The sequence below is a fragment of the Urtica dioica genome, chromosome 4 (genome assembly GCF_054948205.1).
Source record: "Urtica dioica subsp. dioica isolate 48M chromosome 4, U.dioica_male_clone48M_v1_H2, whole genome shotgun sequence".
Taxonomy (NCBI): Eukaryota; Viridiplantae; Streptophyta; class Magnoliopsida; order Rosales; family Urticaceae; genus Urtica; species Urtica dioica.
This window is the reverse complement of record NC_142759.1, coordinates 2,044,203-2,071,553: the sequence shown is the minus strand read 5'-3', so window position 1 is coordinate 2,071,553 and position 27,351 is coordinate 2,044,203. Positions and strand designations below refer to the sequence as shown.

At 35.7% G+C, this 27,351-nt stretch overlaps 5 protein-coding genes across 11 annotated transcripts; 4 read left to right on the top strand and 1 right to left on the bottom strand.

Moving 5' to 3' along the window:
- Positions 1-34: 34 nt before the first annotated feature.
- Positions 35-7,526, top strand: LOC149399168 (calmodulin-binding transcription activator 3-like). The gene is made up of 13 exons (XM_089611219.1): positions 35-308; positions 1,147-1,266; positions 1,508-1,623; positions 2,168-2,256; positions 2,576-2,618; positions 3,026-3,203; positions 3,334-3,432; positions 3,683-4,008; positions 4,336-4,764; positions 4,863-5,551; positions 5,796-6,369; positions 6,494-6,814; positions 7,145-7,526. The coding sequence occupies exons 1-13, from the start codon at positions 269-271 to the stop codon at positions 7,259-7,261; spliced, it is 3,141 nt and encodes a 1,046-aa protein (XP_089467345.1). The 5' UTR covers positions 35-268; the 3' UTR covers positions 7,262-7,526.
- Positions 7,527-9,606: 2,080 nt separating this feature from the next.
- UBP3 (ubiquitin-specific protease 3) lies at positions 9,607-13,239 on the bottom strand. Of its 3 annotated transcripts, none has more exons than XM_089612845.1 (7): positions 12,808-13,239; positions 12,026-12,142; positions 11,665-11,763; positions 11,073-11,261; positions 10,629-10,810; positions 10,044-10,454; positions 9,607-9,907 (listed from the first exon to the last, which is right to left on the bottom strand). In XM_089612845.1, the coding sequence occupies exons 1-6, from the start codon at positions 12,922-12,924 to the stop codon at positions 10,049-10,051; spliced, it is 1,110 nt and encodes a 369-aa protein (XP_089468971.1). In that variant the 5' UTR covers positions 12,925-13,239; the 3' UTR covers positions 9,607-9,907; positions 10,044-10,048. The 3 variants fall into 3 exon arrangements, with proteins under 3 accessions (XP_089468971.1, XP_089468972.1, XP_089468970.1); XM_089612846.1 differs by having other exon boundaries at positions 9,607-9,800; XM_089612844.1 differs by having other exon boundaries at positions 9,607-10,454.
- Positions 13,240-14,639: 1,400 nt separating this feature from the next.
- On the top strand, positions 14,640-17,659 carry EMB3006 (embryo defective 3006). The gene is made up of 8 exons (XM_089613077.1): positions 14,640-14,854; positions 15,135-15,203; positions 15,818-15,847; positions 16,012-16,044; positions 16,419-16,489; positions 16,835-16,916; positions 17,246-17,338; positions 17,427-17,659. Exons 1-8 carry the CDS (start codon positions 14,741-14,743, stop codon positions 17,484-17,486), a joined length of 552 nt encoding a protein of 183 aa, XP_089469203.1. The 5' UTR covers positions 14,640-14,740; the 3' UTR covers positions 17,487-17,659.
- A 1,909-nt stretch (positions 17,660-19,568) lies between these two features.
- LOC149399165 (Ribosomal L29 family protein) lies at positions 19,569-21,007 on the top strand. Its single transcript, XM_089613761.1, has 2 exons — positions 19,569-20,045; positions 20,656-21,007. The coding sequence occupies exons 1-2, from the start codon at positions 19,692-19,694 to the stop codon at positions 20,830-20,832; spliced, it is 531 nt and encodes a 176-aa protein (XP_089469887.1). The 5' UTR covers positions 19,569-19,691; the 3' UTR covers positions 20,833-21,007.
- A 922-nt stretch (positions 21,008-21,929) lies between these two features.
- POR (C-CAP/cofactor C-like domain-containing protein) lies at positions 21,930-25,746 on the top strand. 5 transcript variants are annotated; one of them, XR_016296779.1, is made up of 4 exons: positions 21,930-22,026; positions 22,428-23,521; positions 24,435-24,537; positions 25,255-25,746. XR_016296779.1 is itself a non-coding variant. In XM_089613560.1 (3 exons), the coding sequence occupies exon 2, from the start codon at positions 22,434-22,436 to the stop codon at positions 23,490-23,492; it is 1,059 nt and encodes a 352-aa protein (XP_089469686.1). In that variant the 5' UTR covers positions 21,930-22,026; positions 22,428-22,433; the 3' UTR covers positions 23,493-23,521; positions 24,440-24,730. The 5 variants fall into 5 exon arrangements, 2 of the variants coding, with proteins under 2 accessions (XP_089469686.1, XP_089469685.1); XR_016296780.1 differs by lacking the exon at positions 25,255-25,746 and adding an exon at positions 24,671-24,730 and having other exon boundaries at positions 24,440-24,537; XR_016296778.1 differs by lacking the exon at positions 25,255-25,746 and adding an exon at positions 24,671-24,730.
- The last annotated feature ends 1,605 nt before the right edge of the window (positions 25,747-27,351 follow it).

The following is a 27,351-nucleotide window of genomic DNA, read 5'->3' as shown; positions in this document are numbered from 1 at the left end:
AATTCCATTTTGGTTGGCGATTTCTCTCTCTCTCTCTCTCTCTTTAATACAAAAACTATCTCACAACCTTTTGCCTTTTTCCTTCTCTTTTCCTGTTTTCGATCACCTTTTCGTACATTCAATTTCTCGAACGCGGTTTTCGCGAAATCCCCGATTAATTCAAGGCTTGCGTCTTCGTCGTCGTGTTGGTAAAAAATTATTGATTAATCGATGGAAGTGAATTGATTTCGCTGTTTCCTGTCACTGATTCGCGAAGCTGATTCCAATCATGGCTGATACTAGGCGTTTCGCTCTTGCTAATCAGCTAGGTCAGTTTTATTATAGCAATACAAAATTACCGATCAATTTCAGCTCTCGTTTTCGTATCATCGTTATCTTTCTAATATCTTCAAATTAGGTATTATTGATTTCGTAGGGATTTGTCTTCTGGACTATTGCATTTTGGGGGATTTGTAATTGTTTGAACTAGTCGTAGACCGAGTGGGATGGGTATCAGGAACAGTAATGTGATTAATTGGGGTTTGGGGTTTTTTCTTTATGGTGTTGAATCCCCGCCTTGTTTTTTTGTTAAGAAAGAAAGAAAAAACAAAGATTCAAGATTTACTTGAATTTTAATACAAATCTCAGTTTCTTCTAATAAAGAAAAGAAAAAGATTCAACCTTTTAGGTTAATTTCTAAAGTAGGGTTAATCTTGAAGTATGGCTAGAAGTGATATTTGAGCCCTGGTTAGCCATATTTGATTGAAATGTTATTAGTCCAGCTCTATAAATCTTGGTTCAGATACAAGATAATTCATATCTCGGAGCTATATGAAATATGGAGCTGGATGTGTGAAGTCACTACCTTGATGAACACTGCCTTTAATTTCCTACTGGCATTTTCGCACTTGCTATAGCGTCTTATTATGTAGGAGATAGCCAGTTAATGATAGACTTTAATGAACCGTGCATTTAACCATCATCTGATCTAAATTGTATTTCTAAACCATTGACAGTTACGATATTCCTTGAACCACGTCGCTACCGTTCCGAATATGTCTATGAGCTTATCCAGGGCTAGTAATGTGTCATGTCTAGTAGGGAGATATTTTTGAAAGGGTGTGTTTTCGAAAGTGAATTTATTCATGGTAATGGTTTATCATGCAGATATTGAGCAAATACTAATCGAAGCTCAACATCGATGGCTACGCCCAGCTGAGATATGTGAAATATTGCGCAACTTTAAAAGGTTTCGAATTGCCCCAGAGCCCGCGACTATGCCACCCAGTGAGTTATTAACTGGATTGCGCACTTTTTGCGATTACGATTTGTTTTAATTTTTTTTTTTTTTTTGATCTCCCAGTGTACTAAATATTCTATTTATGATATATACGTAAGATTGACTGTTAAATGCTTATCATCTATGCTTGTGGTGGATTTAGTAGTTTTCCATAATCTTCATTTACCATTAATCAATATTACTTGAATTAGACTTTTTGAGAAGGAGATATGACATTATATATTTCAGGTGGTTCACTGTTTCTCTTCGACCGGAAAGTACTGAGATATTTCAGAAAAGATGGGCATAATTGGAGGAAGAAAAAAGATGGAAAAACAGTGAAGGAGGCTCATGAAAGGCTTAAGGTAAGATTTCCCAAATGCATTATTTCTGCACAAGTTTGAATCTGTTTCATCTATAAATACATGTGGATGTGTAATGCTTCATCTTTTTATCAATATAGTTTGCTAGTAAGATGATGAGTTACGTAAGCATAGATCTCGTTTTCGCTTGTTGCTTGCATGATTGCCACTTGAAATGTGGCAGCAAAGAGACTATCAGGCTCTAGTTTTGCAAGGAGGAAATGGTTCTTAAGGAGTAACCCCGTGCTCGAATCCAAGTCACTGTCTATAATACATCTATGTTATAAGACCTCGTGATCGTGTTTTTACCATGATAATTTAGATTCAAGAAGTTCAAAGTAAAACAGATACTTTGTCACCACATTGCAAAACACGTATGAGGTTCAATATCACTGCAAAACATGAAAGATCCGCCATGTTGTGCTGAGGCGTATGACAGAATGATAACTCTTCAGTTTTTCCTGTGGTACCACTGATGTAGGATTGACCTTGTTGAACTAGCTTCGTGTTAATAGCCAAACTTCCATTTTTTTTTTTCTTTTCTCAGGTTGGGAGTATCGATGTGCTGCACTGTTACTATGCCCATGGAGAAGAAAATGAAAGTTTTCAAAGACGCAGTTACTGGATGTTAGAAGAGTGAGTTTGTAGAAGCATATGTGGTCATGTGATCTTTTTCTCTGCCATGCTGCTAGAAAACATAATAGCGTCTTAAAAAAAAGAGCTGGCCATGCGTTGGATGCCACGTAGTGTGTGATAAATTGTTGAGCATAAATTTGAATGTGTGTACGTAAATGTTATGTGTTCTAGATTTTGGGGTTCGGTTGTCTTGTTTCTCTTTTTTCCCTTTCAACTCGCCACTGAAGCGTGTATTATTTGGTTAAAATAAATTGTCCTTTTTTGGTTTTGAGTTCTGTTAAAGGTTTTAGTTTTTGAGTTTTGGTGGCTACTGATGCAGGGATCTTTCGCACATAGTTCTTGTCCATTACAGAGAAGTAAAGGTAACTACTCACATTGGTATTTATTAGTTTTTTATTCCCAGTTTTCCATTTGTGTTTATAATTTAGTCTATTATATAGGTGCAAAATGTTGTTGATGATCAGCACTAAGATCACGTTAAGACTCTCACTGCTGATAGTATTGAACTATTGACATATTGTTGAGGATCTTAATGTGGTTTAGGAACTTGCCTTAAATCTGATTTTTTTTTTTTCCCGTGAATACTTTTGTTTTACAAAAACTTTTCTATTGATAATGGCAAAAGCCAGATTTACACAAAAAGACCGGGAATACAGTTTCAAACATTTCATGGCTTTGATGTGTCAGTGTAGAGTGTTGTCATAAATGCACTTTTCTTGGAAGTTCTTTGCTTTAGATGATTTTAATGTGGTTTGTGCTACTCAATCAGGGCAATAGGAATCACTTCAACCGCATAAAAGAGACCGAAGAAGGTGATATTGCTCCCAGTTCTGACAGAGATAGCTCATCTTCTAGTTTCCCGAACAGCTACCAGATGCCCATACAAAGTACAGATACAGCAAGCTTGAGCAGTGCTCAAGCTTCTGAATATGAAGATTCTGAATCAGGTACTTCATTCTTGATTACATCTCTACCATTGGTGTGATATTTCTATCTTCACGATTCACTTATCTCCTTCTCATTAACTATTATTCTTGACATTTTTTTTTCCTCACAATTTTGCTAATATGTTTGCAGCAAGTTCCACTTTCCAGCCTTTCTTTGATTCACAGCAGCCTTTTGCAGAGAAGATTGGAGCAAGAGTTGCTGATCCTTACTATCCCATACCTTTTCAAAGTAAACTTCTCTTCTTAGTTTCCTCTTCACTGTTACGAAGTGCATATAGATAGAAATATTTGCGTACCTATTAGGCTCAGTTGTAGTAGTTAAGTAATCTACTTAAGTTTCCTTCTACAAAAATTTGTAGGGTTGAGAGGGTTGACCATTTAGAAAAGATACTAATGGGGTTTTTTTTTTTTTGGTTTTGTTTGGTTTTGTTTTTAATGATACTGAATTTACGGATTTTTTATGTAACTATTGGTGCTAGATAACTATCCAGGAAAATTTCAAAATGTCCCTGGGCTAGACTACAGCCCACTCGCACAAGCAAATGATAAAATTCATGGGAATGCCGGTGGTGGAGTTGCTCTGGACCACCAGAAAAATATAAAATTTCAACCATGGGATCAGAACTTGGAGAATATTACTGCCGGGGTACAAGTGCCTTTTAAGCCTTTATTCTCCGAACTACAATCTGATAACTTGGAAATCTCTCAGAAACAAGGACAAGAGGCTTTTGAACAGTTTTACCCTAATGGTTATAGCAAGAGGCAGGAATTCCGTGGCCATCCAGAGGTCCAAGGAGAGTGGCAGGTATAGAATGATGCATATCATAACCCATTAATCGCTTCATTAGAAATTCTTGTGTGTAATCATTACATTATTGAGGTCACTGGGAAGTTGGAGTCGTAGGGTCGCACACATGGAACACGCTTGAAGTATTAATAATGCTTTTTTCGCTCTTGAGAATTTATCTGCTTGGTTTGAATGAAAATAAATTATTATTGTGATGTATCGGGGAGTTACAAGTTATTTATCATTTTAACTCACCAATATCAAGGCAAACTATTAGCCGTTTTAGATTTTGATTGTTTTGTATAGGATTTTTTTTCATCTCTAACCAAGTGGAATGTGGATCAGAATTTTCATGCGGGTGAAGCGTATGAACTTGACCCTAACTATCAAGATACAAGCGGCGCTCAGCCATATCAAAAAAACGAGGAGTATCCAAAACCGGAATCAAAGGGCGGTATGAATTCAGGAGAAAGGTCGCACATTTCTGGTGTGAAGCAACCTTTGTTAGATGGTGTGCGAGGTGAAGAAGGTCTAAAGAAGCTCGATAGTTTCAACCAATGGGTGTTAGATGGCGCTCTGGAGGATGTCATCGAGTCAGACGTGCAGACTAGTTCCAGGGCTGACTGGGATACCGTTGAAAGTGAGAATTGCGTTGACGAATCGAGTCAAGTACCCCTGGACAACTATGTTCTTAGCCCTTCGCTGTCACAGGATCAGCTGTTTAGCATAATTGACTTCTCACCAAACTGGGCGTACGAAAACTCAGAAGTCAAGGTGCTTCATCTCTCTCCCACATGCCCTTGGACTTTAGGAAGCACTTGGACTTTATTCCCTACTTAACATGCTATGTTTTTTCCCTTCCCTAAATACAGGTTTTAGTCACAGGAAGATTCTTGAAAAGTGGTCAAACAGAGAATCGTAACTGGTCATGTATGTTTGGGGAGGTAGAAGTTCCTGCCGAGGTCATAGCAGAAGGCGTTCTCCGTTGCCATGCCCCCACACATAAGCTTGGGCGGGTCCCGTTTTACGTTACGTGTTCCAATCGGGTAGCGTGTAGCGAAGTGCGAGAATTTGAATACCGAGTAAACGACGTCCAAGATGTCGATACTAGATACGATCAAAGCTCTTACACGGTCGAATTCCTCAGCTCGCGATTTGCTAAGCTTATATCTCTCAGCGCAACCCCTCCGAATTCCGATCCCGTCGATCTGGAGGAACATTATGAGCTGCGAAGTAAAATAAGCTTTCTGAGAGAAAACCAAGATGAGTGGGATCAGCTGTTGAAGCAGACTTCGGAGGACGATTTCTCGTTCGAAAGTGTGCAGGATCAGCTGCAGCAAAAGCTTCTGAAAGGGAAGTTGCACGACTGGCTTTTGCAGAAGGTGGGCGAAGGAGGAAAAGGCCCGAGTGTGCTCGATGAAGGTGGTCAAGGCGTACTTCATTTTGCAGCGGCTCTTGACTATGAATGGGCTTTAGAGCCGACTGTGACTGCTGGTGTGAGTGTCAACTTCCGTGATGCAAATGGATGGACAGCTCTTCATTGGGCAGCATTTTACGGGAGGTGAGCCAATCAAAAACTTAATTTTCTTTTTCCGGAAGTGATAATATCAATTATTGTGTGGTTTTCCTACTTTTGCAAAGAAAATACCTTGACATTTGAACTGAGGTGATGAGAGGCTGAAATAAGGCAATATGCCTGCCTTTGTTTTTTCACGTGCTTCTATGTTTCCCTTTGTTCTCTTTTCTTCACTTTAGTTTCTTGTTGTTCGTGGTCATGTACTTATTTCATGTTTCCCCTTAAGCAGAGAGAAAATAGTTGCCGCCCTTATCTCCCTCGGTGCAGCTCCCGGGCTTGTAACCGACCCGAGCCCGAAATACCCTTCGGGGAAAACACCTGCTGACTTGGCCTCTGACAACGGGCACAAAGGAATCGCCGGATATCTGGCAGAATCCGCCTTGAGCGCGCAACTCATAAGCCTTAATCTCGAGAACAAAGAAGGCAAAGTTGCAGAAGCTTTGGTCGTGCAAACGGTTTCGGAGCGAACGCCGACTTCCGTCAAGGACGGCGATCCCGATCGGACGGCTCTGAAGGACTCTTTAGCCGCGGTGTGCAACGCCACCCAAGCGGCGGCCCGAATCCACCAAGTCTACCGGGTCCAGTCGTTCCAGAGGAAACAGCTGGAGGAGTACGAGGATGATAAATTTGGAATGTCGGACGAGAGAGCACTGTCTCGCATCGCCTTGAAGTCTCGCAAGGCCAGCCAGCACAACGACGACCGAGTCCACGCCGACGCCGCCACTAGAATACAAAACAAGTTCCGTAGTTACAAGGGCAGAAAGGACTTTCTGATATTAAGGCAGCGCGTCGTCAAAATTCAGGTAAACCCGATTCCCCCCTTTTTTTTTCGTTCTTGACATCCGTCTATGTATGCGCATTGATCCCTAAAACCTTTTTTTTTTTTTTTTTTTTTTTTTTTTTTTTTTTTTTAACTTTGGTAAAAAGGCACATGTAAGAGGGCACCAGGTGAGGAAGAACTACAGGAAGATCATTTGGACAGTTGGGATTGTTGAGAAGATTATATTGCGTTGGAGAAGAAAAGGAAGCGGTCTGCGTGGGTTTAAGTCGGAGGCTCTGGCTGAGCCGTCCAGCGTGCAGAGTCCTTCTAAGGACGATGACTATGACTTTCTCAAAGAGGGTCGAAAGCAATCGGAGGTCAGAATGCAAAAGGCACTGGCTCGGGTCAAATCGATGGTCCAATACCCGGAAGCCAGAAATCAATATCGCCGCCTTCTAAAAGATGTTAATGCCATTCAGGAAAGCAAGGTACTTTACACTTCCTTTCTGTTTTATTTGATATAGTATGTGAACATCTTTTCAGTTGTTTAGGCGTTGGATTTCAATGAAACGAACGTTTAATGTTTTATTTATCTATTTTTTAAAATGACAAAATGTTAATAGGTTGGTGACCATTTTGCTGAAAATATATCGCACGCCTGATAGTTCGAGGACTATTTGTGCTGAAAATATATTTGCTTCCATTCCATTACGAAGTGGTTTGAGATACTTTGGAATCCAAAATAAGATTACCTAAAAAATGGTTGTTTTTTCCTTTTTCTTTTAATTTTTTTTTACGTGTTGGCTTTCTTGGTGCAGGTTCTTTACGATGCCATTATGAGTACCGAAGAGGCGCCGGAGTTCGGCGATGACTACATTGATTTGGAAGCGTTGTTAGATGATGATACTTTCATGCCAACATCAACGCCACAGTGAATTTCTGGCTTCATGTTTCCTTGTAAAGATTGCTGAGCCTAGTTATGATATGCTTAGATTTGACATAACTTTGTGCTGTTATGAGATTCTTGTGTATGACAGAGTTTGAAATTCTTTCAACTATATGGGTAATTGTAGCTGTGCTGTCCTTATTACTAGTGGATTTTACTGTTTATTAATGCCACATAACTGAACTGAAGGGTCTTGTAGTTTTGCCAAATAATATTATGATTACATACAAATAAAGTCTTTTAAATTTTATATAGGACTTTCTAGCCCCCTAATATTATGATTCCATGATTCCTTCGTTCATTTACAGTCGATTATAAAGAGAAATTTTATAGTGTAATGATATGACCGGTCTGAATGCTTATGTATAAATTTTATCTATTTTTACCAAATTACCATCAAGTTATATATAGCTTTTCTAAATTGAAAGTTCAACAATTTGGTCATTTCCGCGAAGATTTTCTAGTGGATAAGCTTGATTTTGTTGTCGCTACTTTATTACATATTTTTGAACTGTGCTGTATTGCGATAAGGTTTCAGTTTTTTTTCTCTCGTAAAAATAGACCAAAAATTTAGTAAACTAGTGGAAAAACAGAGAATACATGCAGTCCAATATATATATATATAGCCTCCCATATTTAGGCAGTTTTGGATTTAGCCAACATTCTGTTAATTTCGGGTTAATAGCCAGCCCAATTTATTTACACGAATAAAAATACCAAAATAGCCTCCAACCCAACCGTTCCCGCCCATTCGCTCACGAAATAAAATTAATTAATGCAAAATTTCGGATAATAACTACCGCAGTTATCGAGGCCATCATTACGTTCTGTAATTAATACCAATGATACACGAAATCTTCACTCTGCTACAAACGCGAATAAAAACACGAAATCCCCAAATTGAAACCCATTAAAATTAAACGCGAGTTCTGGTTTCTACAGCGACAAATCTTCTTCTTTTGAAAATATCATCAAACCGACGGCGAAAAAAGGTAATATCCCAACTTTAGATATCTGTTTTTTCGGACATTGATGACCGATTTATGAAATGAAATGAGAAAACAGTAAATATGTAAAGAGAAAAAGTGTTAAATAATATTTTCAGTCGGTATGAAGATATGACGCCGTGTATCTTAATCCAAATAACTGGATTGGTAAATAGGTTTGCATGTTATCTATTCTATTAAAATCCCGAAAATATTGAATAGATGTTAAGTTTTATTTTTTTTCCAAATCTGTTTATATAGATTTGAAGATTAAAAAAGTGTGCGATGTAGAAAGTTTGGGGTTCTCCAAACAAATTTATAGTTAAATGTCATGATGGTTAATCATGTGTGAAGAACAGATTTAAGAAAATGACAAGGAAATCTCCGGCAAAGACGAAGGAGACCGCGGCTGACAAATATGAAAAAGAAATCAAGACATCTCGTCGTAAAATAAAGGAGCCAAAGATATGTTCAAAATTGTGGTTATTTACAATGTTCTGTCTTTTAACTAGTACACTAATTCTGTATACAGTTCAGACTCTGTAAATTAACAAGTGTTGTAATGTAGATGCATATCTGTAAATTGTATAAAACAAGTAAATATGCTCTTGTAAATATGCTGTTAATAAGTTAGTATACAGGTGTTGTATAAAATAAGTAAATATGCTCTTGTAAATATGCTCTTGTAAATTGTATACTAAAAGATTTAAAATAAAATTGGCGGCCAAATGAATGCAATATTTTCGCCCATTATGAATCAAATAAAGTCTATAAATGATAAATATATTAAGATACTGTCTACAATTTATTCTGCCGAAATATGGAAACTAATTCTCAATAACTTCTCACAAAATTTTCTCAAACCAAACCAATTTTTTCGGGAATACAATAACTGCTATATTACCCTTTTAAAACAAACCAGCGTCATTAATTACTGCGATTTTAATGAACCAAAACACACGTCCAATATAACTACTTTCCCGTTCAGTTTATTTTTAAATTTTAAAAAAACTGCCGCATATATAATGAGTCACGATAATTAATAAGGGCAAATAAGTAACAAAAAAACAGTTAATATCCTGCCACGTAGGCGTATTGGCTATTTACAAATAATTAACCAAATGTTGACTAAAACGCAATTGCCAGTGTTTGTAAGACTTATTTGGCCAATTTTTTGATATATATATTCTTATGAGATCGTATGGTTCAGATAATTAGATTTTTATGTTTAAATAGTATTAGAGTGAGATAGAAATCACATGTAATTTCTCACTATATAATAGGAGTGGTAAAAAAGGACTTTCGAGTCCGTCTAACCTCCATCAATTAGATATGAGATAGGAAAGAATATGGAAACATTCTATTTATTGATGCTGAATATAGCAATAAAATCGGTCAAACAAGAAGTTACACTTGAAGCCAAAAATGAGCCAAGTTTAATTGCATTGCAATCCTGATGTTCTCAGCCATGAAAAATTCAAACAAAGTCTCTGTGAAGATGCCTCACAAACCCACATTTACACTGCTCTTTTTTCTCTTATTCTGACAAAAAAAAAAAAAACTAAATTAAAAAGGTAGCGCTTTTACCATCCACTGTACATTCCAACCCAAGTATACATTTTGTCTACCCATTCTTCGATATTTGACATCTGTTTCCCACAGGTTGACGAAAAGGGTGAAGAAAAAAAGGAACCAAATTAGAATACGAAAAAAGGAACCTGAGTGAAGTCTCGTTCCAATGATTACGATATCAACCTAAAAGTGAAATAAAAAATAAAAAAATACCCAGCTCAACTCTTGCTGCTCGTTCCGAGGCTCTCGTAGAACAAGATGTACCCATGATCCGTGTTGCTAGAGTACTCCTGTGCGGAACCAAAGAATGTCTGCACGGCGGACTCGTCAATCATCTCGACGTTCTCGTCGTCGAAAAACAGCCAGTGATTGTGGCTCTTCACGAGGCTCACGTAGTGTCCATGGTTCGGGCCGCTTCCGACGTGCACGACCACGGCAAACAGGGAATACTCCGAGTCGGCGTCTTCGACTGTGTTGCTCAGCTTCAGCTCGAGAGGAAACACGACGCGGTACGAGAGCTTCTTGTAGCGCCCGAGCTGCTCGATGTACTTGAACCGCTTTAAGTGGATTACCAATATGTGTGGCGGTTTCTTTATCTTCATCCTCTTCTGGGCTTCTTGCAAACTGGACACAAACAAACACGAGGATTGAGAAAAAGAGAAATAGAAAAATGATAAATCCCTTTAAATATTCCTCAGTAAAAAAGCTTAAGCTTCAATCAAAACTAAGATATATATTATATTGATTTTTTATATTATTAATTATTCTATAGTCACCGATTAACCAAATACTATGTACCTGCAACACTTATCACAGAAAAACTTATCCTCTGCATTCAAAGTCTCCGTGGAGCTGAAGTTTTTCAAGCAGCTTGTTATTGAGCTGTTCTGTTCGATGTCGAGGCTCAAGTCGAAAAAGGTTTCATCCCTTGCTGTCACAGTCTCACACCGCAAGCACTTGGTCTCGTTCGTGAGTATTCCCTGGCCCCAAATATACCAAATAAAACTATGAGATATTTGCACCAGCAACTACATTTTATACTATCTTCAACATTAAACCATTTGCTTTCAGAAGCTCATCAGATTAACTGGTTCAATGGTTGTTATGTTCTATCAAAATATTATGAGTCCAAATAACTGGTCTATCCAATTATACAAAATGGTACTTTGCCATCTCAATTTCTCCATGCTAGTACCAAGAAGAATTTCCCATAACAAAATAAAGATTTCCAATGTTGTTCACCTGAAAATTTTTGTGCACCCAGGTCACCAAAGGCTCTTTATGAGTACCATTGGCATGACCATTCTTTGATCCGTTGGCGACACTTTCATGGGGAGAGGAAGAGTCCTGATCACTTTTTGCAGATTGGGCCTCTTTCTCCAATATATCCACAAGTTCATTCAGCAAGAAATTCAAAAATTCATGAGCGTCCTACAATCACGAAACAGCAAACATAAGCATGCAAAGTGGCTAAAATAACAAATAGATAAAGGGGATTTCACCAACACCAAATGAAATTCCAAATGTAACATTCTCGAGCAAAATTGAAAAGAAGCTGATGAAGAACCGGCAGAGTACAAAATAAGTAAATTTTCATGCTTATATATATATATATATATATATATATATATATATATATATATAAGCATGAAAATTTACTATATATATATATATAGACACACACACACACACAATAGGGGGTTTGAAGGTACGCAAGAACTCATTGCCGTCCACAGATATGTATTTCAGTACAAATACAATCAAGTTATGGAAGCTAAGCCAAGGAGGAAAATCACATTTTGGTCTCAAATCCAATAGAAAAAAAAGCATATACCTGGTGCATATAGCTCCGGAAAAGTTCATTTTGTTTTTTCAATCTCTGTACAAATCTCTTTGGAGCAATGACTCCTGTCTTCTTCTTCTGAGAACTTATCTGAAAAATTATACATGATTATATTATCACTCTCCCCAAGCCCCACAGATACACACCACCTTTATGGTCTATAATATAATTAGGTACGGTTGATAATTTCTGGGAATAGTCTATGCCTTCATTTACAGTCTGTCACCTGGTCTAGGAAAATAGATAATAGTAACACAAATGGAGAACCGAAATAACATAATAAACACCGTGACATCATAGGTATATTGATGAAGCTTTAGCACTTAACAGGTATTTAACACCTTAACCGTACCTGGCTAAATAAGTCAGCAAGGCATGTCAAAAGATTTTCTTCAACATCGCTGATGCTTTTGTTACTTGAATAGTATTCCAGCAATTGTTCGCGGAATGGAACACAAAAGTATAGTGCCTGAAGAATAGGTGGAAAAAAAAGTTTTTAGATACGATTTTTCCTTATAATAAGTGATCGTTGCCGCATTCTACAGGACAAACTCTTGAGCCTAAGGAAGCTATTCAAATTGCCAGGCTATAGAAAATTGAGCTTTAAAACAAGGAAAAGTTGCAATTGCAAAAAGGAAACAACTCAATTCTGTAACTTAATTAAACTTTTCTCTAGTCAATGAAATACTTCATTTATTTTTTTCCTCTTTAAAAATGTTTAATTTAACTTTTCTCTAAATGAAATGCTTCATTAGAAATTAACCAAATAGATTGCAAAGACCTGGGTTGGTTTGCCAAATATTAACAGAGAAATCCCGAATTTCACAAAAGGATTCTACTTGATAGAATCCCCAAAATATCACGTTAACCTTTTTCATCAAAATATAAAATCACAAACCACTCTCGCCCTAATTCAAATACAACAACAAAGCAACGTCAAACAACGGAAAGACCACTCATATTCACCGCAAATAAACCACGAACCTTAAATATCTAAAAACATTTGTAAATAAATGACTGTCAATTCGCGATAACTCGGAGTCGCGATCGAATAAATTTCGCAATAAATGAAGAAATACCAACTTTCGAACAATAACCTGATAAAAATAAAAATAAACCTAGACGATGCCAAACCTGTAAAACGCTGTTGCAATAGCAAGTGTTGCCGAAATTCTCGAGCCCGAAGTACCGCTCGCCTTCTGGAAACTGGTCGCCAAGCGCTTTCTCGAGCTTCGACCCCGCGGCACCCATTATCGCTCTCTGAAGCCGATCAAGACGACGATCAGTCCCGAAATTTCCCGATCGATGACGACGATTCAGATCGCTCTTTGTCTCTCTTGGTTACGGTCTCGGACTACGCGACTCGCATGGCGGTCCTTCGACGATTCGGCTTTGTTTATCTTCGTCACTGGTTCGAATTTCTAGGTTTTCTTTCTAAGGTCGGTCTGGTTCGGCTATTGGGAGATTGAGATGCGAGGGTTTCGTTTACTTTAGAGAGCAAATAGTGGAAGAAATGTAAATTGAATTAATAATTTTCTTTTGGGAAAAAAATTGTTTTAGGTAATGTCATACATACCCATATCCTTTATATTTAATAATACAAGTTTTACATTTATAATATTATATAAATATAAGTTGCATCAATATATAACAATTAAATTTAATAGTTGACAATTGGGAAAAAGGTTGGTAAATTGGTAAGATTATACTAAACTATTAATATTCAATCTTATATTAATATTATATCAAATTAAATTGTAATAAGTAGTTGTAGATATGTATAAGAATCTTGGTAAGATAATATTTAGGTAAAATTTTCTCTATGAATAAGACTAAATTTAGGTAAATAATTTATGAAAAAACCAGTTTCACACTTTGTCTTTTCATATGTCATATATACTTAGGCTTGAAACTTAAATCGTCGCAAAATTCAAGTTTGAAAGTTGCACTAGATGGATAATTATGAATCACCGTGCTCATCAAAAAGTTTAAAATTCTCAAGTTCTAAAATATGAGTAGATATGAAATTAAGAGAATATTCAAGAATATATTTATTATAAATTTCTTTTGTTGAGAAGAAGAATAATGTTCGCAAAGCTACAAGAGGTATCAACATTTCAACGTACTAATAACAAATTTTAAGCCTTTTTGATCCCCCAACTTGTCTTTCACATGGTCATGTTTTTACGCTCGAATAGCTATAATTTGATCAATTAAAAATCTACGTATCTTAATGTAGGAAGGTCTTCGTCCTCGTTTTTAAAATAATTATAGTATGTCTTAAATTCAAATTATGCCCAAATTTTTGGAGCTCAATCCATGAGGTTAAACAAAGTCCATAGACTCTGGTGCGAATAATAAGCTTGGTCTACATAGTATGAACACAAAGTTAAGTGTCTCGACTCGAGCAACGAACTAAAGAAGCAATCGATTTAATAGCGGATTTCACAAAAAGTTGACTAGTTAAAACTTATAATTGCTCACTAACTCACTTAGCATGCAAGTAAGATAACTATATATATATATATATATATATATATATATATATATATATATATATCTTATAAATAGAGCCTCGGACATATATAAAAAATCAATCGGTCTTGCTTACATTCAATTAGTACATTCACTCCATTTACGCTTTATTATTACGTTCAGTTATTACATTTACAACATCTACGCTTATTATATTCCACTGCAATCAAGCTCAAAATTGTATATATGTTTTTGGACTTTTGAGAGAAGAAGAAAAAAAGAAACACAAATGAATTTTTTTTTTTAAAAGCCGAAAACGACAAGTCATTTGATGAGAAGACACAATAGAGATGAAAATTAGCAGAAAAAGGAGGGAAAATAAGAACGGACTATTTGCCGAAATTCAAAGTCTCTCTCTCTCGTCACTCCGTTTCTCTCTCTAGAACGCGTCGCGACAAATAATCTGTAAACAAACAGGTAAGCATTTATGCTGCGTATTTGGCCCCAATTTCGTCGACAAGAGATCGAAAGTGATAAGACAGTTTCTGGAATTTGTGTTTGTATTTGTTTGCGAGTGTGCTAGGTCGTGAAAATGAAGAGAAATGGCCGAACCGTCGAAGCTTCTTCGATTGGATCGAGGCAAGCGAATATGAACAAGTCCTTTAGCGTCGCCATTCGTTCTCTGCTCAGTGCTTGTTCGAAGCAGGTTTTCTTTTTTTCATTATTTGCACGAATAGATATAGAGAAAGGATTAGTTTGAATTCGAAATTTGAGTCGGAATTTGGTCGAGCTCACGATGAGAAAATATTTACAGCAATTTAATTTTCTAGTAAAAGAGAGGGTTTTTTTTTTTTTTTTTTTTTATTTTTATTATTATATAAATTTGATACAATTGTCATAATTTTGCTTTCACTTCATTTTTGTTTAATTCTGATATTCGTTCAAAATTACATATAATTCCTGACCTGATGAATATGAACTGAAAGGATGTTTTCGAGGCATTTCCAAGCTTCACTGCTACAGAGAAAGAACGTCTATATCGGATTTACATTCAGGTATTGCTCATTAAACTACGCATTAAAAGAATCTAATCAGATGAATTGCATTTTTTTAGTCTAGTTCTCAGTCATAAATTTTTGAACTCGATAGATGTAGTGGAGTATTGCAATAATACTTTAAAAGATATTGGTGAAAAAGAGTGATTGATAAGAACTCTCAACATTGGAAAACTGCTTTTCAAAACTTTTTGATATATTTTAGATGATTTTTTAAAAGGAGAGGCATTGAAAGTACAAAAATACGAGAACAAACAATTTGGGGTTTCCAAAAAGCTTTAACCGTTTTTATTTACAGTCATTGAATTTGGAAAATGTCCATTCTTTGAGAGTCAGGAAACGGCAATGGTTGCTAAGCGACATTTCAAGTGTAGTGACTTTTTGTCTTTGAAGTTGGTCATGGCCATGCCCTTTTAATCTAAACTATATTGATTTCAAACATAATTGGATATATTGTGGTTGAAGTGTTACTTCAGCTTATTCAGTATACTTGAAAGGCGTGTTTTGTTCTCTTACATCCATATAGGATTTTTTTAAGAACATCGAGAAGTGTAATAATTAGTGTCATTGCAAAGCTATAATGGTTTATCTTTGATTGGTTTCAAAATTTTCAGGTTGTGGCTTCTTTGCATGGGAGTATGGAGGTAAAATCTACACACTATCATCGAGTGTATTTGCTATGCTTTAACAAATGATAGAATAAACTGTATTTTATAGGGATGATTGTGCTTTAAGACATCCATTAATAAAAACAGTTTTAAGTTTCATACTGAAACTGAGTATTGTTTGTGTTTACCGACTTCCACAGGATGCATTTAAAACCGTGTGTCTTGAAACACAGGTATTCTTCTTTACCCGTATTTTTATTTTTTCATTCCCATTCTTCATTGTATTTTCCTGTATTGCACTCGTTCATCAGAATCATTACACAGATTACACATGGATACAAACGAAAGCCAGTAGACTTTATTTTTACATTTTTTTCTACGAACTTATGCAAGTAGATCTTTTTTATGGCATATATGTGTCTTCTATCATCTAAGAAAGAAATGTAATGTGATTAAATATCCTCATTCATCAATTCTTTTCTTAGATACTTTCACTTTTGGATATCAGTAAATCATATCTTCGATCTATATCCTCGAGGATATCCCTATATATGGCTAATATACACTAATCTGTTGCTATGCCTTTATGATAACTCTGTAAATGCAGATTGGAACTGCTCTTAATACTGTGGAGCAACTTGTGGAAGATCAAGAATTAGATCCTCTGCATTCTGAAAAGTGGGTATTTTTAATTCTTTTTCTCGTCATGCTCGCAATAGGCATAGCTATGTTGTGGTCTTTATTTTGTAAACCTAGAGACCTAATGTTGCATGAATATCTAAATAGAATCAGTTGTCCATTAATGTTTTCTCTTTCGAGGAGTCATGCGTGCTGATTATATCATAAGTTTGTTTTATTGATTTTGGTATGAATTCTGTCCAATGTCTATAAAAAGCATCATCCGTTTTTCTTTTATTGAGAAAAATTTCTTCATCTGATTTCAAGGCGTAATTTGAGCTCAAATATATGTTTCTAGTTTTTGTGAAACTTTTACATTGTAAACAAGAGAGCTGTTTAACACAGGACTAATGTAATGGACGTGGCTCAGAACATAACAATAGCTAAGAGAAACGAAGTCGAACACTTGACGAAGATGTTGCAAATGGTAAACTATACGCGCCTCTATCATCTACTTTGTAGCTTGGCTTTAGGAATAGCTTTAATAGTCCAAAGAGCCATCTTCATAATCTCTTGTTTAAGGCTTTTAATTGCACACTAGACTCAAGGTGTTCGGGTTTTTGACTTGTTATTCGAATCGGGGATAAATATGTAAGGCTGTAAAGTTTAAGATCACCATTAGCAGAATCTCTCCTCGGACTTCACATTTGATCTGAAATTAGGTTTAGTATCCGTAAAAGCGACTGTGCTTGTATTTTAAAATGTTAATGAATTAATCGGCTCTCCTTTCTTACCCTACCCCATTATTCAACACAGGCAGAGAAACAAAACCAGCTCCTTCGAGCTCGTGTTGAGGCCTTAAAGAAAGGAGCTGAAGATGCTTCGGTTGTGTCAGACATCGTTGAGACGGTGAATTATTCGATTCAAGGCCTCGTTTATTTACTTTTTATTTTGATAGGGTGATCAATACCTTATGTAATGAAAGTGAATTTTACAGGTGAGAAGAGGGAGTGCAAACTTTGCACTTCACAGTAGCCATACAAACAACAACGACTAGTACATTTTCTTTCGGCAAGGACTATATGGTAAAAATAAATTACTATGTCATTTGTGTATATTTATTGGTTGACTAATCGTCTTCCTAACTGTATTTTACTAGTAAAGAAAAAGATTCCTTGGGGGAAAAAAATTGCACCGAAGACCTATGCATAATTTCCATGTGTGTTATCCAAAAGTATTAACCCACATTGGCTATTGAATTGCATTTACTGAATTTGCAGAATCATTGGCGTTGATTTGTTTGTTCTAAAGTTCTAACGAATGCTCGCTCGCCTAAACCACATAATGCGTGTTTGTTCTATGTAAAATTTTGGCGTGGAAGACACTTAAAACAAACAATTTGAAGATGAGTTTGCCTTCTATAATCGTAGTCTACAAGTCTATACCATCCGAATTTTATAAAGGGAAAAGAAACATTGATTCGGCACGTGCACCTATATGTAATCATATAGGTTATGAATCTTAAATTATGTTGTTCGATGCCTAATTATTTTAAGATAATAATTTCATATTTAATGTTGACATGGAAGTTAATAAAATGAGATGACAAGTTAGACAAACGACCACAATATTTTTAATTTTAAAACGTACTCCCTATTTTATCAACAGGACTCCAAGGTATTACTCAATTTCAAATATAAAATATGGAGCAAAAAAAAATAATATTAAAACAGTGTTCACTTTCCGAAAACTCATATGATTTTGTCGCTAAATTTCTATTTATGTATAACTTAAGTTTGATAATAAGTAAAAATGATCCTATCCGTTTGATATCTTGCCATTTACCATAATAGAAAATTGTATAAAATAATTGTTTGAAACTTATTGATTAGCAAAATAGCCAAAGTTTCAATTTTTCAGCAAAGTAACCAAACTTACGTTTTCAAAATTTTTATGACAGCCATCATTAAAATTTTTGACGATTATTATAAGCAATTTATCACTTTCAAAAAAATTAATCTCGGGGTCAAAATTTTCCTGCACATTTTAGCTATTTCACTCATTTAATACAAAGCTTGATTATTTTACAAATTCATAACTTGCTATTTAGCTACATCATCCTTACTATAAATACCCAAAATATCTTGACCATCAATTAAAGGCTCAAATGCGGTTGAAGTTTACGACTAACTTATATATATATATATATATATATATATATATATATATATATAACCGGCACAATTTATATTCCTAAAAAATAAGTCAATTATTGGGTCAACCAATTTTAATGTATTTTTTTATAACCAAAACACGAAAAATAGTGATTTTTATATTGATTTTATATTGCATGATTGAAATCGTTTCACTTAAAAATAGACTATTGCATTGTGTCTTGATTTAGTGTGAATTTTAGATGCAAGATTGTTTATCCACTTTGTAGAGTCATATACTAATATAATAATCTAAGTTTTGTAGATACATTTGTTCTTTTATCAAATTTGAGTCTTTTGTTTTATGTATATAATTTATTAACTATCTTCTACTAGTTAATTTGATACAAATTACGAGTTGGTCAATTGAGTGATATATGATTTTGACCATTTTTATTTTTCTAGACAATAAAATAATTTGATTGGAAAAAATACCGATCAACTAATTTCTTAATCTTGACTAAAGTCCTAAACATCATTTATAATACATATTCTAATTTTTTTTAAACCCAAAATTTAGGCTCAAACTACATATATGTTACCTTTGTAAATTTTTCTTTATAGCTAAATAGCCAATTGACATGAATGGAGTTGAAAAATAATTAGATTATCTAAAATTAATAAAATAGTCAAAATGTATTAAGTTTTTTTAATAATTTTTTTTTTTGGTCATGTGATTAAATATTTTGATGAGATAAATTGCTAGTATAAAAATCTTTTGATGGGATAAAAGCATAAAAAAAAAATTTAGTGACGATGTCAATTTTTTCCTACAATATGGACTATTTTGGTAAAAACTTGAAACTTTTGTATAATTTTTCCTTTATGTCTTCTTCTGAATTTCTTAAATTTCTTCTTTTAAGTACAAATTAAAATTAATCTACACAATACTAATAAGAGTAATACTACATATAAATTGTGTGAGTGAGAGAGAGAGATAGAGAGAGAGAGCATTTGTGTGTAAAAAGGAAAACAGTCTTATCTACATTACTGAACTTCAAAGGCCTCAGCCTGAGAGTAAGACACAGAAAGAGAGAGAGACGACGAAGATGTTGAACTCAATCTCCATAGTCTCGTCTCCGACCACCGCATTCTGCGCAAAGCCTCTTCTCTCCTCGCTCCCGAAGTCGTCCTTCAATGGACTCCGAATCCGACAACACTCCTTTCCCATGACCGTCCCCATTTCCTCGGCCCCGTCCCCGGCGGCGACGAAGGCTCGCTCGTCTTCGGTGGTGACGATGGCGTGGAAAGACGAACAAGAGCTGAACGAAATCAGAGCCAAAACCACGGAACAGATCAACGAAGAGATCATGGACATTAAAGGAGACCTTCTTATGCTTCGCCTCTTGAAATCCAACCGCAATGAGTTCAAGCCCAGCGAATTCCGTCGCATGCGAAAACGGGTCTGTGGAATTAATTTGTTTCCCCCTTTTTTTTATTTATGGAATTTGAGTTTTGTTTGTTTGATTTCATTAGAAAGTAGTGGAATCTTAGTGGAAAGATAGGGTTTTACTAGTAAGTTCAGGATTCGGATACAATTTTGTTTTGTCTGCTTGAGAGATATTTTTAAGCATCGAATTAGGTCAAAAAGAAGTTCATGTGATTCATGTAAAAAGTTAGGATTGTTTGTGGTCTATGTAATGCAATATCTTCATCATTACTATTGTTTGGTATGAGATTTTCATGAAAGATATTGGCTTTTGAATTGCATAAACAAACATACCCGAACACCCTTTTATCTCACAGCAAAAAATCGTTCTCCGGTCTACAATGGAGATAATACCATCAGGTCTAGAAAAAATTATTTCTTTTGTCTATTGCTTAAAGGGTCTAAGAGTTAATCTTTCTGAGTTTATTGCTACAACAATGAAAGCCTTTTCAAATGCTTGATGGGTTGGGTCATTTAATTATCTTCTTAAGCCTGTAACCCTGTTGTGTTTCTACATATTCGGGTTTTCCTATTCTTTACTCATTGAGCTGAACTGGATTAATGTGTGTATGCATGTTATTTAGGTTGCTCGAATGCTTACGGTTAGACGGGAAAGAGAGCTGGAAGAGGGAATCAATAAGAGAATATCGAGGAAGCTTGATCGGCAATGGAAGAAGAGCATCGTTGTGAGACCGCCTCCTTCGTTGATAAAGATGAGAGCCGAAGCCGATGCCGCTGAAAAGGAGAAAGAATCCTCTTAAGGAAAAGAAAAAAAAAAAGGCCATTTGAAATACCCATCTATTCCCTCTGTTTGTACTGCTTTGAAGATCTTATTTCAAGTCATTTTGTTCATACCGGTTTTGGGTAGAAGTTATAAGACTTGTAAGCTGTAACTAATTTCGTGCTCAATTCAAATCTATTCAGTGCCTTTTAGTCTATCTTGTCCCATTGATGGCCTCACTCAGTTCAGTTTAAACTTTAAACTAAATGTCAAAAAAAGAGAAATGGACATGAATACTACTTTCTTCGACGTTAACGTTTTCTTTTTCTTTTCAAAACTAATTTCTGTTTTATGACGAAACTCATCATAAATGCAACATTTTATGACAAGTTTGTCACAAAACAAGATTAATTTCGAAAAAAAAGCGACGTTAGCACATTTTGGCAAATAACATTGAAAGCCTTATTCATGGCCAGACGAGCTTCTTCGCCGGCCTCAGAGGCACTCAAACATTGTTGGGACTAGATTCCATGGCAGTAGATTTCAAAGATTTGTTAAGACCAGAATATGATAGGGCCAGTATATAAGAATTCGACAAAAATGTGTCTAATATATATATATATATATATATATTTTTTTTATTTTTGAGTGAATATAGTCCTTTAATTTTCATGATTAACCTTTTTAAGAGCTTTTTAATTTTATTCCCTAACCTCTCTCTTGGTCATTTAAAAAAAAAAAATTACCTAAACAACTTAAAACATATAAACTAAAATAACTTGTTTATAATTTTGAAAGATATAACTTATATAAAATAATGCCCTAAAAATTTATTCTTCAAATTATTATTTAGTATTTTTAGGGTAAAAGTAACTTTTAGTTAGTTTATTTTTTAATATCAACAAGATGTTTTATTTTTTAAATATGTTTTAAGTAGTTTAGATGATTTTTTTGGAAAAGGATAATTGTTAAATAAATCAATAGATTAGTGACCAAAATCCAAAATGTTCCGACTAATATTTAGGGACTAATATACACAAGCCTAAAACTTTAGGGGTTGTTTGCACTTTGCACCCAAAAAAGAGCACTATGTTCAGGATATAGCTTGCTTTCGAAATTACTGAAATATCCTTATAACAGATCGTTGTCCATCCTTCTCAGTTCTCACTCGAAGAAGAGCGAAGATCTTATAATCTCTCTCTGCCCGTTTGCAGCTGCTCTCGCGTTAAACCAGGTACGTTGGCTCGTTTTTTTCAGTTATGCTTTTTATTTATTTTTATATCAGTATTTTTTTTATCTGTTCTTGCCGTGTCATTGCTCTCGTGGATTCACGTTGTTTTCATAGCGGTTTTGTTTTGCTTTGATTATCTCCTTCGTTCTGCTCGGCCTAATTATTGTTCACAATAATGCTTTCTCAGTACATTTACCTATTGATTTTGGGTAGTTAAAAACTACGCATAGAATGGCCTAGAATCATCACCTATTCTTATAATCCGTTACTGAATATCGTTACCTTGTTGAATCGGAATTAGCATTCAATTTTGCACTGACATTTCTTTTTATCGTTTTGTTCGTTCTTGAAATTTTACAAACATTTTCTGGAGTTTCCGATGCGAAATATCACTCTCATTTCAGGTTTCAATGGAAGACGAAGATCTTTCGTCGTCAAACCCTAGGGAAACCATAACCACGACCACCAAGCACGACGCGATGCTCGAGCGGCTAGCGAACCGCCACCAGACTCGCCTCAAGAACTCGGCGACTCGCCGCTCCGGCGACTCGGACTCGTCCGCCTCTCCTTCCTTCGAGTCGACCGATTCGTTCCTCTCTCGCTTCACCGAGTCGAGCCGCGCCGCCGAGTCGCGGATCGCCCGGTGCCGGCTCGCCCAGCCTTCCATGGTCAAGGCTGAGCTCTCTGCCATTGCCAACTCGATCTCCGATCTCGAGAAGCTCGTAGCCGAGAACTCCTACTTTTTGCCATCCTACGAGGTTCGATCGTCGCTGAGAGCTGTCTCCGATCTGAGGCAGAGCATGGAGGTTCTGAGCTCCGAGTTGTTGCCGAAGAAGAAGTTCGCTTTCAAGAGCAAAGCGTCAAAAAAGGAGACGAGCCAACCAAACAAAGAACCCGAGGTCGCCGTCGAGCCCGAGAGGATCAATTTCACGGTCCCTGAATCGCCGGGGTTTCGTGGCAAGATCGGAGAGGTACTGGTGAAGAAATTCGACGGATCCGAGATCGGAGAATTCACGATCTCCGACCTCGATTCCTGCGAGGTGAGGCTGATCGGCTGCGTGAGAGCACTGTTCGTCCACAGGCTCCGAAACTGCAGAATCTATGGTGGTCCGGTCACGGCTTCGATCCTGATCGAAGGGGCTGAGAATTGCGTGTTTGTGATGGCTTCGCATCAGATCCGAATTCACCACGCGAAAGGGACGGACTTTTATCTCAGAGTCCGTAGCCGGCCCATAATCGAGGACAGCGACAAAGTGAGGTTCGCTCCGTATTGCTTGAGCTACGAAGGGCTCGAAGTGGATCTGAAGAACGCCGGGCTCGAAGAGGAGACCGGAAATTGGGCGAATGTGGATGATTTCCGGTGGCTTCGCGCGGTTCAGTCTCCGAATTGGTCGGTTTTGCCGGAGAATGAGAGGCTCGGATTGATTAAGGTCACGGATTCGGAACAGAACGGGGACGTGAAAATCTAGAATCTTTTGGTCGATGGGTTAGTGTTCAGGTAAGCAGTGTCACTCTTGGTATTTAAGATTGATATCGATTTGATTCCCCAATTGAAAGTTTTGGATAATTGTTGGTGTTTTTATTCACTAGATTATACACGATGATTCAAACTGCTTGTATTTTATTAATAGGAAGTAGAGGAACTATGTTGAGAAATATTATAAAGATAGTGTTTTTTTAATTTTTTATTTGCTCTTAATTTCTGCAGTGTAGAGCATGAAAAAAAAAAAAAAAATCTAGTTCAAGTACAAATCATCAGAAAGCTAAGCTAGTTCACTTATAAATACTAGAGTAAATAGCTTTTCTTAGTTCTCTTGCCTTATCGGTGGTGTCAAAGCGAGGACTAAAGAGTTTAGAAGAAAGATGAATCTAACTTCTTGTCATCTTGTATATTTATTAACCAGCCATATTCGCCTTCATCAATATCTAAACAAAAAAATCATTGGAACCTTCTAAATCTATATTATTTTATAGTCAATTGATTGGTCTCTAAAGGAACTTCTTACCCTCTTCACTTTCACCCATAAGGCCATAACAAACCCAATCAGAATTGCTTCCACAGCTGAAACTTTAAGAAGCAATGTGGTATGGTTAATCAGAATACCTTGGACCTTCTTATACCATTTGAAACAGGTTTTGGATATCTTTTGGTCCGAATTTTCCAAAATTCACTTTATTAGAAACATACATTAACCTGTTATCTTATTATCTCCGCCATCATTAAAAGCATCATTCTCTTCAGCAATTTACCAAAATCAGTATTCATATTCTCATCATTTTCTTGACACAACATTACAAGCAACGATAGTAGTTATCACGTTTTTCATAAAATGATGTTTTTGCTTTGTTGTGAAAGTTTATTTTTTATTTTATTTTTTATTTTTATTTTTATTTATTTATTTTATCAATAGTGAAGATTGGGAGAGTTAGAGGGAGAGTCAGATTATCCAGATTCAGGGCAGAACAGGGATGAGGAAATCTAGGCTATCTTCTGGTCGATGGGTTTGAGTTCAGGTAAGCATTGCCGCTCTTGGTTTTTGAGATTGAGATTGATTTGATTCTCCAATTGAAAGTTTTGGATAAATTTGGTATTTTTTATTCACTACATCATACACGATAATTCAAACTGCATGTATTTCATTCACAGGAACAAGAGGAACTATGTTGAAAAAAATATATATAAAGATAGCGTTTTGATTTCTCCTTATTTCCGAAGTGTAGAGAATGAAATAAAAAATGTAGTTCAAGCAGAAATTAGAAAGCTATTTCAAGTAGTTCTTTTGTTTATCTGTGGACTTAAAGCGAAGACTAAAGAGTTTTGAAGAAAGATGAACCTAGAGTTACTCAGTTATGTTTAGAGCCATTCGCAGTTAATGATAAACATGAATATCAATGCCCTTCTTTTGCTGCTATATTATTGTTTGATATCATTCAGAATTATGATGCAGAAAAAGGGTATGAGACTTTTTGGTAATTCAGTTCTTCAATTATAGTAGACATTTGATGCAAAGAGCTCATAAGAAACTGAAATTCCGAAAGTTGATCATGGTAAAAGCAAGAAATTTGTATTCGTTACGTGTTATAGTGTCAAATTTCTGTCGAGAAAAAACGATACTACTATAAAAACGACTACAAGAATCCAAACAAAATCCCGGTCCCAATAACAAGGTCGAAGCCCATATCCAAGACTTGGCTTGTCAAATCCAGCTAAGGCTCACGACATTTCCACAGCCCCGAGATTGGTGCTGCAAAAGACGATAAAGTATTCACGGCTGTCTTGCCTCAGCCAAGTCTTGTGGCAAGGTCCGCGTCTCATCTGCGCGTCAGTACTAGCCAACTGAGTCTCTATTTCGGGCGTGCCAAAGTCCTCGACACGGCCATTCTCTTCATCAGACCCAAAGATCACGCATTAACTCAAGGGTTGCCAATGTCCACGACATGCCAAGTTTCACATAAACAACTTCTTGACACTTTTGCGAAACATTCGGGTCCACGGCACCCTCGGCCTCGACATATTTGCGCGTTTATTACTGCGACAGACCTTTGGGTTTAGCGTAGGCTACATGTTTGCAAAGGATTCAGCCAGAACTTAGTTTGAGGATTCGTTTGGCCTAAGTGCGATTATAGGGTCCAATCTTATACCGAAGCGAAATGGCTAGTGCATTTTCATCTAGACAAGTCGTCTTTTTGATACGAGCTTGTCATTTGTCTACTAAAAAAGGTAGGGGGGGTTTTTTTTTTTTTTTTGGTTTACTTATTTTGGTGGGGACCACTATTAGTTATTGGACTTATAGAGTGTTAATGTTAGTAATAAAGTTTGCATCTCGCAATTAAATGAGTGATAAGTTTTTTTTTCTTTTTGATTTATTTATTTTTATTTTTTATTTTTTTTATTTTTATATCTATACGGACGTGGGATTTAGTATTGCACTTCTGGTGAAAATATCTATAATTTTTTAAATCTTTGAAAGCGATCGTTTCAATTGGGTTTTTATTTTATTTTATTTCATCTTTATTTTTATGTATTTAAAGAATGAAGTTCAAATGGGCCACCTAAGAGTGTTGGAATACGCCACCTTGGGCTACGGCGTTTTTTATTGGGCCCATATAGCTTCATCACTAAAGTCATATTTTAAAATATAATCAGCCTTTTGGAAATGCAGAACATTAATTAAATGCTATTTACGCCTAGAGGCTAGTCCTTGCTTGTATTGCAATAAAAGGAAAACGCAATATTTATATACGTGTCGAGACAAATTTAATGGAAGATAATGTAAAGCTTTTGTATATTATTTCCGGCGAGGTCAACAAATTTGGAATTTTATTTATTTATTAATTTTTTACATAATAACAAATTGTAAATACTCTTAAAGAGATGGACGATTAATTTTGAGGCAATGAAGTGGTTGAACCACGTGAAAATGATTTGTATAATCATTTTTTTTATTTAAAGAAGATGACAGCACATAAGGCTATAACAGTAGAGGTTTGGGATATATATATACACACACACATATATAATTTTTTTTGCAAAAGAGTAGAGGTTTAATATTAATATATGATTAATACTAACATATAATGGAACATTACTTTCCACTACCCTAATTTACTTAATAAAAATAGTAATATACTACTTTAGGATCTAATGTATTCCATGTATATTTTTCAAAGTTTTATCATTCTTGACGCAACCACATCACTTATTAATTGAGAACCGTACTCTAAAAAGTTATATTTAACACGCACATATGAAGATTTTCACAATTATGCTAGATAGAAAACCTGACCTAGCTACAGAGCAATACATTCAAAATAAATATAAAAATCCATACCTTACAAACAGGTGTAATAAAATAAAAATCACCCAAACAACTATATATAAATTGTTTTATATATAGTACTTTCTGTGGTCATAAATTGTTTTATCTTTAGGAATGACTTTAGCTATATACTGTAATATATATAATTTAGTAATTTACGACACTTTGTTAAAATTATTTTTATGTATTTTTTCATCAGATATATTATTTCTGTACTTTCATATGTTCATTTAGCTAAGGTATTATTTTTTCCACGTAGTCATCACCGGACTACGGTGAATGAATTCACCACATGATTTTTGTTGTTGTTGAATAAATTCACCGCTGATTGATAAGATCCCATTATTTTTCAGCGGAGTGACATCGACGGCATCGACATAAGAAAGAACAGGCAAAATACATGTGAGACTCACAGTCCATTATGGTAGGACTCACCAACATTATTTGTCATCGATTGATTTGCTGATCCGACTACATTCAGATTCAGTTCTATATATTTCAACTAGTA

What these genes read in the sequence shown, in the direction of transcription:
- LOC149399168 (XM_089611219.1), top strand. Translation starts at nt 269, where the DNA reads ATGGCTGATACTAGGCGTTTCGCTCTTGCTAATCAGCTAG. An exon ending in TGGGCAGCATTTTACGGGAG is followed by an intron (nt 5,552 to 5,795) that starts GTGAGCCAATCA and finishes CCCCTTAAGCAG; the next exon opens with AGAGAAAATAGTTGCCGCCC. An exon ending in ATGCCATTCAGGAAAGCAAG is followed by an intron (nt 6,815 to 7,144) that starts GTACTTTACACT and finishes TTCTTGGTGCAG; the next exon opens with GTTCTTTACGATGCCATTAT.
- LOC149399165 (XM_089613761.1), top strand. Translation starts at nt 19,692, where the DNA reads ATGTTGAACTCAATCTCCATAGTCTCGTCTCCGACCACCGCATTCTGC. An exon ending in TCCGTCGCATGCGAAAACGG is followed by an intron (nt 20,046 to 20,655) that starts GTCTGTGGAATT and finishes CATGTTATTTAG; the next exon opens with GTTGCTCGAATGCTTACGGT.
- UBP3 (XM_089612844.1), bottom strand. Translation starts at nt 12,924, where the DNA reads ATGGGTGCCGCGGGGTCGAAGCTCGAGAAAGCGCTTGGCGACCAGTTT. An exon ending in ATTGCAACAGCGTTTTACAG is followed by an intron (nt 12,143 to 12,807) that starts GTTTGGCATCGT and finishes CCTATTCTTCAG; the next exon opens with GCACTATACTTTTGTGTTCC. An exon ending in TCCGGAGCTATATGCACCAG is followed by an intron (nt 11,262 to 11,664) that starts GTATATGCTTTT and finishes TCGTGATTGTAG; the next exon opens with GACGCTCATGAATTTTTGAA.
- POR (XM_089613560.1), top strand. Translation starts at nt 22,434, where the DNA reads ATGGAAGACGAAGATCTTTCGTCGTCAAACCCTAGGGAAACCATAACC.
- EMB3006 (XM_089613077.1), top strand. Translation starts at nt 14,741, where the DNA reads ATGAAGAGAAATGGCCGAACCGTCGAAGCTTCTTCGATTGGATCGAGG. An exon ending in CTTTGCATGGGAGTATGGAG is followed by an intron (nt 15,848 to 16,011) that starts GTAAAATCTACA and finishes CGACTTCCACAG; the next exon opens with GATGCATTTAAAACCGTGTG. An exon ending in CCGTGTGTCTTGAAACACAG is followed by an intron (nt 16,045 to 16,418) that starts GTATTCTTCTTT and finishes CTGTAAATGCAG; the next exon opens with ATTGGAACTGCTCTTAATAC.